This window comes from Moschus berezovskii, chromosome 9 (genome assembly GCF_049115385.1).
Source record: "Moschus berezovskii isolate FMDL1 chromosome 9, NW_MosBer_1.0, whole genome shotgun sequence".
NCBI classification, from domain to species: Eukaryota; Metazoa; Chordata; class Mammalia; order Artiodactyla; family Moschidae; genus Moschus; species Moschus berezovskii.
This window is the reverse complement of record NC_142468.1, coordinates 103,878,698-103,894,892: the sequence shown is the minus strand read 5'-3', so window position 1 is coordinate 103,894,892 and position 16,195 is coordinate 103,878,698. Positions and strand designations below refer to the sequence as shown.

At 39.4% G+C, this 16,195-nt stretch overlaps 1 protein-coding gene and 1 pseudogene across 1 annotated transcript; one reads left to right on the top strand and one right to left on the bottom strand.

The window, feature by feature from the left end:
• The first annotated feature begins 1,144 nt into the window (after positions 1 to 1,144).
• On the top strand, positions 1,145 to 2,254 carry LOC148776842 (tropomodulin-2 pseudogene; annotated as a pseudogene).
• Positions 2,255 to 2,904: 650 nt separating this feature from the next.
• On the bottom strand, positions 2,905 to 7,422 carry LOC148776841 (olfactory receptor 11H6-like). The gene is made up of 3 exons (XM_088840239.1): positions 6,505 to 7,422; positions 3,665 to 3,772; positions 2,905 to 3,024 (listed from the first exon to the last, which is right to left on the bottom strand). The coding sequence occupies exons 1-3, from the start codon at positions 7,414 to 7,416 to the stop codon at positions 2,905 to 2,907; spliced, it is 1,140 nt and encodes a 379-aa protein (XP_088696365.1). The 5' UTR covers positions 7,417 to 7,422.
• Positions 7,423 to 16,195: the final 8,773 nt, after the last annotated feature.

The following is a 16,195-nucleotide window of genomic DNA, read 5'->3' as shown; positions in this document are numbered from 1 at the left end:
AATGTTAGCTCCTGAGTGACAAGATTAATTAATCTTTGCCCTCAAGGATTTCACAGTCTAGCCAGCCACCCTGATCAGACCATAGTCCTAGGGGCAAAAATCTACTCAAGGGCAGAATTTCAGACTGATTCATTTTTATCTAATGAAGTAATTATGTTGTCATCCGAGGCTGATATTGATGTACAATCTTGGCCAAAGTGCTTTCTGTAGGGAGGAGAGAGAAGGATGTGTTCTTCCGTTCGGCACTCTGATCCCTTCAGCACTGGCCTCTTTTCTCCAAGCTGTCTGCACATTGGCCCAGAGTCACAAGGTGGCAGGATAAGCCTCATCATTTCTTATCCAAATCAACTGAAGCCATAGGCTTTTAAGAGCATGCTCGCTCCGCCCATACCTCTCAAACACATGCTGGGAGATATTTAGAGCAAATATTATCCAGATTAGTTTTACCTCGAGTAAATTGTTTCCCTCTACCACCCACTCATCAGTTCTACTCTGCTTTCAGTGCTAACTCAAGGACATTGCAAGGTTATACTTTGGAGTACCCCTGGAGCATCTGGGATTTCATCCTGCGTTTCAAAACCTTTTCATGTCCTACTCATTGATCTGTTTGCATAAAAAATCTGTTAATTTTGCCATTTTAATGGCTAGCTGCTTTAATATGAATGTCTTGGTATTACAATAGCTTGTATATTTCCAAATCAGTCTGAGATTCTTTTTCTTTTAGTCTAAAATGAGCTGTAGCGCAGAATCTGTTCTTCCATGAAGCCATATCTCTCCAGGACTTCCCTGTAGCTCAAATGGTAAAAAATCTGTCTGCAATGCAGGAAACCAGGGTTCAATACCTGGGTTGGGATGATCCTCTGGAGAAGAGAATGGCAATCCACTCCAGTATTCTTGCCTGGAGAATCCCATGGACACTCAAGGAGCTAGGTCCCGGCGCCGCGCCCGGCCGGGAGCCGCCTGTTGATCGCCCTGCTCGCCGGGGCCACGGCGCCGCCCTGCTCGTCGGCCCCGCTCTTCGGGGCAGACGCACTGACGGCCCGCACCGCCCGCTCCGGGATGGGCGCACGCAAGGTATTCTGAAGTCTCAGGAAGCTGGCCCAGTTAAATGTTCATGGCCCATGAGAAAGGCATATAAGAAACCATGGCACTCCCTTTTCAAAAAGAGCTGGAGAAATACAAGAACACTGATGAAGATGAGCTTCTTGGCAAACTGTCAGAAGAGGAACTGAAACAGTTGGAAAATGTTCTTGATGACCTAGATCCCGAGAGTGCACTGCTGCCAGCTGGATTTCGACAGAAAGACCAAACACAGAAAGCAGCCACAGGCCCGTTTGACCGCGAGCATCTCCTTATGTACCTGGAGAAGGAGGCTTTGGAACAGAAAGACAGGGAAGACTTTGTGCCCTTCACTGGAGAAAAGAAAGGGAGAGTCTTTATCCCCAAAGAAAAGCCAGTGGAAACTCATAAAGAAGAAAAGGTGACCCTGGACCCAGAACTGGAAGAAGCTTTGGCCAGCGCCTCCGACACTGAACTCTATGACCTTGCAGCTGTTCTTGGAGTACACAATTTGCTCAACAATCCCAAGTTTGATGAAGAAACAACCAACACAAAAGGCGGCAAAGGGCCTGTGAGAAATGTGGTCAAAGGTGAAAAGGTCAAGCCAGTATTTGAGGAACCACCCAATCCCACAAATGTGGAAGTAAGTCTACAGCAGATGAAAGCCAATGATCCCAACCTGCAAGAAGTCAACCTCAACAATATTAAGAACATTCCAATCCCAACCCTGAATGAATTTGCAAAGGCTCTGGAGACCAACACTCACGTGAAAAAGTTCAGTCTGGCCGCAACCCGCAGCAATGACCCTGTGGCAATTGCCTTTGCAGATATGCTAAAAGTAAAGAAGACCTTGAAAAGTCTAAACATAGAATCCAATTTCATCACTGGTGCTGGGATCCTGGCCCTGGTAGAGGCACTAAAGGAAAATGACACCTTGATCGAGATCAAGATCGACAACCAGAGACAGCAGTTGGGAACAGCTGTGGAGATGGAAATTGCCCAGATGCTGGAGGAGAATTCCAGGATCCTCAAGTTTGGATATCAGTTTACCAAGCAAGGACCACGAACAAGAGTGGCAGCTGCCATCACAAAGAATAATGACCTGGGTAATGCAGGCATAATATGTGCTGTTAGTAATTACAAGAGCAGGATAACCATTCATTTCTCCACTTCAGATATAACATCTCACAGATAACCATTCCACTGGCCTTTGGTGTGAGCCCTTCATCAGAAGTATATTATTACATGGTCATAGGAATCCACATCATCTTTACAGTGTTTTTATCGTGGCATTCTTTCAAGAGAAATTTTTTTTCCCAAGCAGCCTTTGATTTTTGTTTGGTTTCCTTTGTGTATTTACTTCTGCTTTACTTACTTCTTATGCGTAATCACCCTCTGTTGTTAATCTACACCAGAAAGTGGACACAGTGACATGGAAATTTCCAGTTCACTTATGTTTGACTCCCAACTGTGCTTTTGTACTTGGGTTTAAGTATGGTTATGTCTGATACTTTGGTGAGTTACATATGAAATGACCTAATAGAGCTATGTTTTTTAATGGTTTAAAAAAAAAAAAGGAGCTAGGTGGGCTACAGTCCATGGGGTTGCAAAGAGCTGGACATGACTGAGCGACTAACACATGCGCGCCTGCACGCGCACACACACACACACACACACACACCCATCTCTCCAAGTCATGGGAAAGTCAGCCTTTCTGAGAAAGTTTTTGTTTTCCTCAGAAGTTTCAACACTTTTTCAACTCCAAGGTTAGAAACTACATTTTTCTATTATTCTTCAAGTGTTCTTGCATTTTTCTCTTTCCTTTCGCTTCTACCCTTCTCTGTGTTATCGTCTAAAAACTGCTGGCGTGGAAAGAGGCTCAGTGACATCTCTGGTGAGCTCATTGTCTTCTATTATGCTTAATTTTGTAGGTATCTGGCCCCAGACAGTAAAACTCCGAGAGTACTATAACCACATAACCTTAGTGTACCAGAATAATTCTGAGCTCATCCACTGCCAAGTAAGACAAATTATTTCAGTGCAATGGCAAAACAAAACAAAAATAAACAAGCGAAAAAACCTCCCTGAACATTCTTTCAGGACTCAGGAGCCGTTAATTATAATAACTAAGAATTCCTGAAGAAAATTAGATCCTGACTGGGTTTCTGAATTTGGCTGCTGGGTAGAAACTAGGACCGAGAAACAATTAGAATGAAATGGCACACCTGCAGTGGAGCCAGCTTTCCCAGATACTCTTTTTAGGTAAGAATAGGTCTGGAAGCATCACAGGCTTGATTACGGGTCAGGTCTCTTTAAGCGGTACTGCTCAAGACACTTGGAGCCTTCCCTTTCACCCTGTCTTTTCTGGGATAATGTATGTGGCTCTGAAATCTTTTCTGTTCCCTTCTGTAATCTAGAAGAGGGGAGAGAAGATGCTCAGCACATATCCTGTGTCATTTAGTAACTGTCTTACAGCAGTAATTTATCATCTTTTGAAATGAGATTTGGTTTTTACCACCCTGCTCTTATCCTTCCCTGATCCCTCCAAATACGTTGTAACAAACTGTGTGTGTACCTTCCTTTTGAGAGTATCAATTGCACCCACCTTTGAGGTAACTCTTTGTATTTTGCTGCTGCTGCTGCTCCTGCTGCTAAGTCGCTTCAATCGTGTCCATTTTGGTTGCTTTAAAACTGTCAATTTTGAATAAAAATGCTAAAAACATCTGTGTGCAGGTTTTTGTGGGCATAAGTTTCAGCTCTTTTGTGTAATTACTGAGGAACACACTTGCTGGGTTGTATGGTAAGAGCGTGTTTAGTTTTGCAACAAGCTGCCAATTCTTTCCAAAGTGGCTGGACCATGTTTCATTCATACTTGCAATGAATTAGAGTTCTTGTTCCACATTCTTGTGAGCATTTGGTGTTGTCAGTGTTCCAAATTTTGGACATTCTAATAGGTGTGGTCATGTATGGATGTGAGAGTTGGACTGTGAAGAAAGCTGATCGCCGAAGAATTGATGCTTTTGAACTGTGGTGCTGGAGAAGACTCTTGAGAGTCCCTTGGACTGCAAGGAGATCCAACCTGGGTGTTCATTGGAAGGACTGATGCTAAAGCTGAAACTCCAATACTTTGGCCACCTCATGAGACGAGTTGACTCACTGGAAAAGAGTCTGATGCTGGAGGGATTGGGGGTAGGACGAGACGGGGACAACAGAGAATGAGATGGCTGGATGGCATCACCGACTCGATGGACTTGAATTTGAGTGATTTCCGGGAGTTAATGATGGACAGGGAGGCCTGGCATGCTGTGATTCATGGGGTCACAAAGAGTCGGACACGACTGAGCAACTGAACTGAACTGAACTGAATAGGTGTGTAGTGGTATCTCATAGTTCTTTTAATTTGCAGTTCCTTGATGACATATCATATGGAACATCTCTTTTTATACAAGTCTTACTTTTTAAATTAAAGTATAATTTATTTTTAATATTATTTTCATGAGTTAGCCTAGTGATTCAGTTTTTTGAGTCACTAAGATTCAAAAATATTTAATATTATAAATAAAATTGATCGATTTTATTTATAATATTATATTAGTTTCATGATACAATTTTTACAGATTGTACTTTGTTAAAGTTATTACCAGCTAATGGTTCTAATTTCCTGTACCATATATACACAGTACATCCTTTTTGCTTATCTATTTTATACATACTCTTAATCCCATATCACAAACTTGACCTTTCCCCTTCCCTTTCTTCACTGTTACCCACTGGATCTGTGAATCTGTTTCTGTTTTGCTATATACTTTTGTATTATTTTTCAGTTTCACCTATAATTGATGGCATGTTGCATTTGTTTTTCTCTAGCTTATTTCATTAAGCATGATATTCTTTTGGTCCATCCATTTTGCTATAAATGACAGAATTTCATTCTTTTTTATGGCTGAATAAACTCCATTGTGTATGTATAACATAGCTTCTTTTTACATTCATTTGTTGATGGTCTCAACAGGCTCATTAAAAACATTTGACAGAATTCAATATCCATTTATGGTAAAAATTCTCAACCAAGTGGTATAGAGGAAGCACACCTCAACATAATAACCCATATATGCCAAACCCACAGCTAACATCATACTCAACAGTGAAAAGCTGAAAGATTTTCCTCTCTGATGAGAAATAAAACAAGGATACCACTCTCACCACTAATTCAATATAGCACAGGAAATCCTAGCCAGAGTGACTGAGCAAGGAAAAAAATAGTCACCCAAATCAGAAAGAAAGAAGGAAACTGTCACTATTTGCAGATGACATGATGCTATAAGAAAACAACCCTAAAGACTTCACCAAAAAACTTAGAACTAACAAAGGAATTCAGTAAGTCACAGGATAAAGATCATGGCATTTCTATATACTAAGAGTGAAGTATCTGAAAGAGAAATTAAGAAAATAATCCCATTTGCCATTGCATGAAAAGTCATTAATGTCTAACTAAAGTTATTTGTCTGTTTCCTTGAAGTGAAGACAAATGCTACACTCTGGCAAGAGGAACTCCTTCGAACTCAGATCTTTTCTATCAGTCAATATATCTCAGTGGAAAATCACCAGCTTACAGTGTTAATCCCCAAGTCAACCTATGATCTCTATTACATGTGTATTATTAGTTGCTTCAGCGTAGTAATGCAAAGTAGACTTCTATCTTCTTTTTAGAAACCAAATTATGTATAAAGGGACTGATAGGTTTAGATATAACAAATCGCACTTACTTGATAGTAACTTTGGGGGCTTCCCAGGTGGTGGAGTAGTAAAGAATCCACCTGCCAAATGCAGGAGACACCAGAGACATGGGTTGAATCCCTGGGTCAGGAGGAAATGACAACCCACTCTAATATTCTTGCCTGAAAAATTTTATGAACAGAGGAGGCTGGTGGGCTACAGTTCATGAAGTCACAAAGAGTTAGACACAACTGAGTGAGCACACAACTTCAAAGTTGAATTCACTTGTTAAAACATATTTTTTCTTAAATAAGACTACTGCATTTTGTGGTGAGTGGTAGTAAGGCGATAATTGGCCCTCAGTACAGTAGCTTAATAAAACAATGAATTTGGAGACAAATATATCACGTCATTTTTGTAGGCTTACTGTTTATTTGTTTTTGTTTTTTAATGGGACTACAGTTGCTTACAATGTTGTATTAGTTTCGGCTGTATAATGAAGTAAATCAGCCACATGTACATATGTTCCCTCCCTCTTGGAACTCTCTCCCACCTCACCCTCCATCCTTCCCATCTAGATCAACACAGAACACTGAGCTGAACTTCCCACACTATACAGTGTGTTCTCACTAGCCATCTATTTTACACATGACTTGTTAAGGTGAGTTACATTTGAGAGATAAAATGTAGCTCTCATTTGTATTTTATTAACATGTCCAATCCCAAGACTTTCATTAGGGCACCCTTCATCTTCTTGTTCCTGAGGCTATATATTAGAGGATTGCATAAAGGTGTTATCACAGAATAAAATAAGGTAATGAATATTTGCATTTTCACTGGGTGTCCTGATCCAGGACTAACATACATCACCATAACAGAGCCAAAAAACAGAATTACCACAGCCAGATGAGAAGCACAAGTGGAAAAAGCCTTGCGTTTGCTGGCTGCTGAGGGCATCCTTACCACATTCAGAATCACCAGTGCATAGGAGCAAAGGATGAAGAGAAATGTACCGATCATGAAAATAACATTAAAAGTAGAGTAAATGAGTTGTGTGGTGGTGTCTTCAGAACAAGACAGCATCATCAATGGGACAGGATCACATATAAAGTGGTCGATGATATTTGGGTTGCAAAAGGGCAACTGTGAAACGAGAACAACTGGGGTTACGAAGAGAATAAACCCCCCAGACCACCCAAAGATGACAAGGCCAGTGTAGAGCTCTTTCGTCATGATGCGTGGGTAATGCAGAGGTTGGCAGATGGCAAGATACCTGTCAAAGGCCATTATGCAAAGGTAGAAGCCCTCATCACACCCGAAAGAGAAGTAGAACTGTGCAAAACAACTCACAAAGGAGATGGACTTGCTTGAGGACAAGAAGTTGGCCAACATATTAGGGACGGTTGTGGTGACACAACATATTTCCAGGAAAGAGAAGTTCCCCAAGAAGATGTACATGGAGGTGTGAAGGCGCTCATCCCACTGCACAGCACAGACAATGGCTGTGTTTCCCATCAGGGTCAGGATATAGGCTGCTGAGAAGAGCCCGAAGTAGAGGAGCTGCATTTCTGGGCTTGAGGGAAAGCCCAGGAGGATAAACTGGGTAACAGAGTGGGTGGTTTCTCTGCTGGACACATTCATTAGTCTGGAAGACCTGGAGATGACAGTGGTTTGTGCTTTAATGGAGTGCACTGATTCTTCCTGAAAAAAAAAAAAAAAATTCTTTACCTTGCATTTCATAAAATTGCAAACAAAATTTTAGCAACAAAACTGTGGCTTTCATGACTCAGCACTGAACATATATTACTTTAAAAATCCACAGTAAGAGAAGAGGGAAAACACGAAACAGGGAAACATTTTTACTTTTCTAAACTTAACTAGATACTAAGAATGTATGTAATTCTGATAAATTACCTATGTTAGTGTGTTCTTTCATCTGTTTACCTATAGTAATGATATTACATGTCTATGCATATGACGTTTTTCTAATGTGCCTGTGTTTGGTATCCATGGTCAACTTAGATTCTATATATAAGTGATATCACACAGTGTTTGTATTTCTTTGACTGATTTCACTAAGCAGAATGTTCTCTAGGCCCATTCACATTGTTGCAAATGGCAGATATGGAAGCAAGTCAAGTGTTCATCAATAGATGAATGGATAAAGAAGATGTAGTATACACGCACACACACACATATATACCACATATATTATTGTATCAGTAATATTCCATTGTAATAGAATATTCAGTTCAGTTCAGTTCAGTCGCTCAGTTGTGTCCGACTCTTTGCGACCCCATGAATCACAGCACGCCAGGCCTCCCTGTCCATCACCAACTCCCGGAGTTCACTCAAACTCATGTCCATCGAGTCGGTGATGCCATCCAGCCATCTCATTCTCTGTCGTCCCCGTCTCCTCCCACCCCTAATCCCTCCTAGCATCAGAGTCTTTTCCAGTGAGTCAACTCGTCGCACTCAGCCTCAAAAATATCTATTAACATGTTCATTGTGTAGGTAGGCTTTTAAGTGCTGGAGGAACAGCTGCAGACATGACAGATCTTGAGCTTCTAGAGCTTATAATCAAGAGATTACTATAAACTTTTAATATTTTTTGCAAAATTTTGATTTGTTTTCCACTATTGGAAATATTTTTGCATTTTACAAAGAATATTTAATAAATCAAGGAATTTTTTTCGAGGTGGGAATCCAAGACTTTGAGTCAGGGAGGCCTTTGCTATATTTCTGTGTAGGAAGGTAATATCTGGATTCCTAAGTCAGACCACATAGAAGACTGACTCTTATTTGATGATTGAGATGGCACCTAAATTGAAAGGACTATTTATAGATCCTCAATGCCCTTTGGATTGTATACATCTGGATGTAGTAAATTAAGCCAGCTAAATATGTGACGGTGCTATCTAAAATAGTCTGTTAATACTTTGAAAGAAAGAACTCACTATTTACACAAGGCTTCTTAGGAAACACATCTTCTAATAACTTGTTTGAAAGATATTTATGTACTTGAATGGATTATCTCTCTGTCTTTTAGAAATTTCTAAATCCTTTTTACTCAGGATCCTAGTATCAGCCACCTCTGTTAATTTATTTTACGTACAGAAAAGTCATTGACAAAGGATTCATTTTAAATCATTACTGATACTTACCTTTTTGTTTTGGAATATTTCCTGGGGACAGTAATTGTCCAGTGACAGATTTAGAATAAATCTTGTATGTACAGCAAAGACTCATACAAGTGAAAAATTGTTACTTCAAAAAGAATGAATACATGTTAAACCAGGGCTCATTAATCTAATGGAAGTGAGAAACAATATATGAGCTTGGAAAAGAATAAATCTCTGAGATGAAATACTTGCTGTATTTCCTCTACTACCAAACAACAGAAATCATCCAAATAAATTCTTCTCCAACAATTTATGAGTTAATATGAACAACAACAATTGCATCTTCATTTGAAATCTTAAGCCTCTTTGCTTATATCTCTTATCCACCCTTTAGAGAAAGAAAGAAGTGAAACTTAGAGCTTAAGATTCTAGGATTTAAGTTAACAAGAAGGAACATATATTATTTAGTTTTTTTTTTGGGGGGGGTTAGCATTTTGCCCTCATGAAAAATTTAGTTTTCTCAAAGAAGAAAATGCTTCCTATTAAATTATTTTTGCAAACTATGGAGCACATGTGGCTCACGTGATATGGTTTCCACTCACGTTTTGGCTGAATGCTGAGAAGAGTTCAGGGATGAAGATTGAATATTACTCCGTGGAGCAAAAGGCATGTGAGGGACTTCCAAGAAGCTGGATGACCCAGTCTGTATTCTTTTAAGAGTTGCAAAGGGTGAACCCTATAAGATATTTTTTCTTGAGTTTCAAGGCACATGTTTGTGGTTAAGACAAAAGCATAGATGATGGAAATATATATGCATACTTCCTTGCAACATAATCTTTGGGGATTTGGGGTTTTCTCTCTTCATGATCTATTAGATTTGTTTAAAAGAGGAGACAATTTTGAATTTTCACTTATATATAATCAAACGCCAAGTCCTAGGATTCTCCAAAGAATAGTGAAGATGTGGAAATCGATTTTATTTATTTATTTTTATTCTCTAGCATTCATGTATAGTTGAAGTTTCCTGGGGAATAATTAAGTAATAATTGGAATTGTCATAATAGCTACAATAGGAAACTTTACCAGTGGGTTCCTGATACCAACTTTGAAGAAGAAACCATTCTTCTTGTCCATCAGATATCTGTTCTTGTGTAGCTTGTTGGAGATATTTAACCTGCATCTTTTTAGAGTAAAAAGAGTTGACAACTCAAACTCGTAGAAGTATTTGAGGCCAAAAATTTTTTTTCAGTTTTTTCTGTAAGGTGTTATGGAAAAATTCGATGAACTTCTTGGCCAAAGTGAGAGAATGGTGATTGCTGGGAACTGGGGAATGAAGGAAATGGGGGGAGGTTGGTCAAAGGGTGCAAACTTCCAGCTATAACATGAATAAATTCAACTGTACAGCATGGTGGCTATAGTTAAACTATATTACATACTTGAAAGTTGCTAAGGAAGTACATCTTGCATCTGCTAATGTAGTACATTAATTAATTTTCATAAGTTGAACTCTCCTTGAATTCATGGGATAAATTCTGCTTAGTCACGTGTATAAGCCTTTTAATATGCTACTGAATTCAGTTTTCTAGTATCTGTTGAGAATTTTGTGTCTATATTCATGAGGATATTGGTCTGTAGTTTTCTTATCTTGTCATATCTTTTCCCGGCTTTGGTATTTGGATAGGACTCGCCTTTTGAATAAGAGAAGGCAATGGCAGCCCACTCCAGTACTCTTGCCTGGAAAATCCCATGGATGGAGGAGCCTGGTAGGCTGCAATCCATGGGGTGGCTAGGAGTCGAACACGACTGAGCGACTTCACTTTCACTTTTCACTTTCATGCATTGGAGAAGGAAATGGCAACCCACTCCAGTGTTCTTGCCTGGAGAATCCCAGGGGCGGGGGATCCTGGTGTGCTGCTGTCTATGGGGTCGCACGGAGTCGGACACAACTGAAGCGACTTAGCAGCAGCCTTTTGAATGAATTAGGAAATGTTTATTCCAATGTCAGCACAAAGTCTCTCAATTCTGTTGATATTTTCTATATTTTTTCTTTATAAATCACTTATGATTCTTAACACTTTTTTCTCATTTTTCTTTAAAGCCAAATGAAATGTTGTTCTAAACAGTTTATAATTATTAACTCTCATTGATCCTATAAACTGTTGATAGTAGTTTCAGAATCAATAGTATTTATTTGTGCTGAATCTGTTAAAGACAATCTCAGGCACATTGTGGTATGGCTTGAAATTCAAGAGGAAAGTTAGGAAGAATTCCTGGATATAGATAGAGAGGCCTGGAAGAATATGGGAAAAGCTAGACACAACTATTAACGAAGCAAAGCTTGTTGAAATACACAAATCGTGCGACTTCCCCATACATAGGGCTGATACAACTCTGAGAATATTGTCTCAGGAAGACAGCTTCAAAAGCCTGAGACTCACGGGACTAAATCTCTCTGAAAATACCTCTTCTAGTGCACTCTCATCCCAGAAATAATATCACTGACACCTTTTGCATGTAAAATTTTTAATTAAGTTTCATACCACTGTAGGTATTTGCTTTTTGACTTGTTACTAGACATTTACACTATGTCAGAAAATTATGTGACTAATTTAGAAAATAAAACTAAGAAAGATAGTCAAATATGAAAATATAAAGCAGAGCGACTGAACTGAACTGAATACTGGTAAAATATTCTATCACGTATACCTACTGGGAACTTCCCAAGTGATGATAGTGGTAAAGAACCTGCCTGCCAAAGCAGGAGACATAACAGATTTGTGTTTGATCCCTTGGTGGGGAAGGTCCCCTGGAAGAGGACATGGACATCCGTTCCAGTATTCTTGCCTGGAGAATCCCCATGGACAGAGGAACTTGGCAGGCTATAGTCCATAGTGTCACAAAGAGTCAGACATGACTGAAGCAACTTAGCATACATGCGCACATACTATAATGGTCTTAACAATTTATTTATTGGTGCATATGTAATTTATTGACAGTTTCAGATATTCTCCAGGAAGACTTCATATGAGAAAGCTTGAGGAACTGAGATACAGAAGAGAAACTGTAGATGACAGAAAAGAGAACTGGTTTGAGGAAAGAGCACAAAACCAGGAGGAAATTTTGGTCATAGTTGGGGTACTTATGTGATTAGTCTATAACACTGATGCTATTAAGAGGACATTGGTGACGTCCCCAAGACTATGCATGCAGCAATTGTGTCTTAAGTGAGCTCTAGGTAGCAAGTAAAATTTCTAAGAACATTTATAGGAAATACAAGACTTAACAAGTTGTGTATTTGTGTGTTTTACGTAGGTTTTATTTTGTTCTTGAAGTATCAAGTATGCATTCAGTATACTGGTTTTGAACCAGTTTTAGTTTTGGAGATAGAGTCTATCATCGAAATTCTTTCCAGATTTTGCTGCTAAAGGTTTATCAGTGGCTGCTTCAGCCAGCAATGTATAAACTCTGGATCAAAGTCTTAGTTCGTTGGCTCAGCTTCAGTTCCACAAGCAAGATTCCCCCCATTTCATTCTGAGGGAAGAATTCAGTTCAGTTCAGTCCCTCAGTCATGCCTGACTCTTTGGGACTTCTTGGACTGAAGCATGCCAGGCTTTCCTGTTCATCACAAACTCCTGGAGCTTGCTTAAACTCATATCCACTGAGTCAGTGATGCCATTCAACCATCTCATCCTCTGTCGTCCCTTTTCCTCCTGCCTTCAATCTTTCCCAGCATCAGGGTCTTTTCCAATTAGTTGACTCTTCACACCAGGTGGCCAAAGTACTGGAGCTTCAGCTTCAACACGAATCCTTCCAATGAATATTCAGGACTGATTTTCTTTAGGATGGACTGGTTGGATCTCCTTGCAGTCCAAGGGACTCTCAAGAGTCTTCTCCAACAACACAGTTCAAAAGCATCAATTCTTCGGTGATCAGCTTTCTTTATAGTCCAACTTTCACATCCATACATGACTGCTGGAAAAAAAAAAAAACGTAGCTTTGACTAGATAGGCCTTTGTTGGCAAAGTAATGTCTCTGTTTCTAATATGTTGTCTAGGTTTGTCATAGCTTTTCTTCCAAGGAACGAGTGTCTTTTGATTTCATGGCTACAGTTACCATCTGCAGTGATTTTGGAGCCCAAGAAAATAAAGTCTGTCACTGTTTCCATTGTTTCCCTATATATTTGCCATGAAGTGATGGGACTGGATGCCATGATCTTAGATTTTTGAATGTTGAGCTTCAAGCCAGTCTTTTCACTCTCCTCTTTTACTTTCATCAAGAGGCTTTTTAGTTCCTCTTCGCTTTCTGCTAGAAAAGTGGTGTCATCTGCATATCTGAGGTTATTGATATTTCTCCCGGCAATCTTGATTTCAGCTTTGCTTCGTCCAGCCCAATATTTCATATGTACTCAGCATATACATTAAATAAGCAGGGTGACAATATACAGCCTTGACATACTCCTTTCCCAATTCTGAACCAGTCCTTTGTTCCATGTTCGGTTCTCACTGTTGCTTCTTGACCTGCATACAGGTTTCTCAGGAGGCAGGTAAGGTGGTCTGGTATTCCCATCTCTTGAAGAATTTTCCAAAGTTTGCTGTGATCCACACAGTGAAAGGCTTTAGAGTAGTCAATTAAGCAGATGTAGACATTGTTCTGGAATTCTCTTGCTTTTTCTATGATCGAATGAATGTTGTCAATTTAGACATAAAGAATAAGCCTTCTTTAACATTGCTAACTTGAGACTTTTGAATTAACTTTAAAAAGATTTTGGTAAGAAAAATTAACAGCAAGCTTATCATAATAAATTTGTAAAACACTTCAGGAAGCAGAACAAAATCTCCTATCAGTTCAGTTCAGTTCAGTTCAGATGCTCAGTCGTGTCCGACTCTTTGTGACCCCATGAATCACAGCACGCCAGGCTCCCTGCCCATCACCAACTCCCGGAGTTCACTCAAACTCGTGTCCATCGAGTCGGTGATGCCATCCAGCCATCTCATTCTCTGTCGTCCCCTTCTCCTCCTGCCCCCAATCCTTCCTAGCATCAGACTCTTTTCCAGTGAGTCAACTCGTCGCATGAGGTGGCCAAAGTATTGGAGCTTCAGCTTTAGCATCAGTCCTTCCAATGAACACCCAGGATTGATCTCCTTTAGAATGGACTGGTTGGATCTCCTTGCAGTCCAAGGGACTCTCAAGAGCCTTCTCCAGCACCACAGTTCAAAAGCATCAATTCTTCGGCGATCAGCTTTCTTCACAGTCCAACTCTCACATCCATACATGACCACGGGAAAAACCATAGCCTTGACTAGACGGAACTTGGTTGGCAAAGTAATGTCTCTGCTTTTTAATATGCTATCTAGATTGGTCATAACGTTCCTTCCAAGGAGTAAGCGTCTTTTAATTTCATGGTTGCAATCAGCATCTGCAGTGATTTTGGAGCCCCAAAAAATAAAGTCTGACACTGTTTCCACTGTTTCCCCATCTATTTCCCATGAAGTGATGGGACCAGATGCCATGATCTTCATTTTCTGAATGTTGAGCTTCAAGCCAACCTTTTCACTCTCCTCTTTCACTTTCATCAAGAGGCTTTTTAGTTCTTCTTCACTTTCTGCCATGAGGGTGGTGTCTTATGCATATCTGAGGTTATTGATATTTCTCCCGGCAATCTTGATTCCAGCCTGGGCTTCTTCCAGCCCTGGGTTCCTCATGATGTACTCTGCATATAAGTTGAATAAGCAGGGTGACAATATACAACCTTGACGCACTCCTTTTCCTATTTGGAACCAGTCTGTTGTTCCATGTACAGTTCTAACTGTTGCTTCCTGACCTGCATACAGGTTTCTCAAGAAGCAGGTCAGGTGGTCCGGTATTCCCATCTCTTTCAGAATGTTCCCACAGTTTATTGTGATCCACACAGTCAAAGGCTTTGGCATAGTCAATGAAGCAGAAATAGATGTTTTTCTGGAACTCTCTTGCTTTCTCCATGATCCAGCGGATGTTGGCAATTTGATCTCTGGTTCCTCTGCCTTTTCTAAAACCAGGTTGAACATCTGGAAGTTCACGGTTCACATATTGCTGAAGCCTGGCTTGGAGAATTTTGAGCATGACTTTACCAGTGTGTGGGATGAGTGCAATCTCCTATAATTTTGTTAAAAGAATGCAACTATAAAATTTTCTATAAAATTCCTTCTTTTAATTTCTTAATTACAAAATATGTTTGGAAACAATTATGTAAGTCCACTCTATTTTGGAATAAAAATTTAAATTTAGCTTTATATTGTTAACATAACATATCTATATGATATCCTATAATTTAACTGTATTATAATTCACTTGTTCTCCAATTACTGAACATTTGGATATGTATGATTTTGATGTTATTATCATTATTTTATTTTCATTAAACTAATAAAATTATGTGGAATGAAACAACAGATTTACAACATTTACTTGTTCCATCCAGAAAAATGGTAGATATCTCTACCTATTCTTTTTTCCCTGTTTAGAGCCAAGTATTTGCAGTTTTCTTTTTATACACTTTACTGATTTTTGATGTATTTATTTAGAGTTGTACTGCATTTTTTTGATATTATGAAAAACATTTTCTTTTATTGTATTTTCCTCTTGATTATTATCTTTTGTATATTTACTTTGCAGGAGGCCACCATTTTAAAGAATTTTTTTCTGATTTTAATCATTTTTGAAATTATTTTTATGAAAATTCACATCAAATATTTTTTAGTGTTTGATAAAGAAAAATAGGCAGAAAAATAAGTTTTGGGATGAGAGTAAATTTCTGAGTTTTAATTCAAGAGCTAATTGATGAGTATGATGTGCTATGTTTTAATCCCTATCTTCTTCCTCTTTCTTTTGGGAGAACTGGAGGGTTAAACACTTGCCTTCCCTTTTTCCAGTACTTTTAATGAGAGAAGGTGGGGAAGGCTTCATGTGGCTTACTTCTTCTCTCCACTACTAAGGGGTACTGTAAGGCTCTGCAGGTTGTTCCTGGCATAAGGGAGCCTGTCTGAGAGCGGGAGTGGGGGCTGTCACTCAGCCTGTGCCCAGGGAGTAGAAGTGTGCACCCTGATGTGTGTGGGAGACCCCCTGAGGAAGGGGTGCCTAAAAACACCTCTGGTCAAGACTTGTAGCTAAGGGGCTGCTGCTTTGTGATTTTATAATTTAAGCAAAGGGCTTCAGAGACTAACCTGAGGCCCTGCAACCAAACTTTAAATTAAGTCATATTATCACCTCACTTAGATCCTGATTTTACCTCCCTTGCATAGCTAAAATGAAGATATATTAGT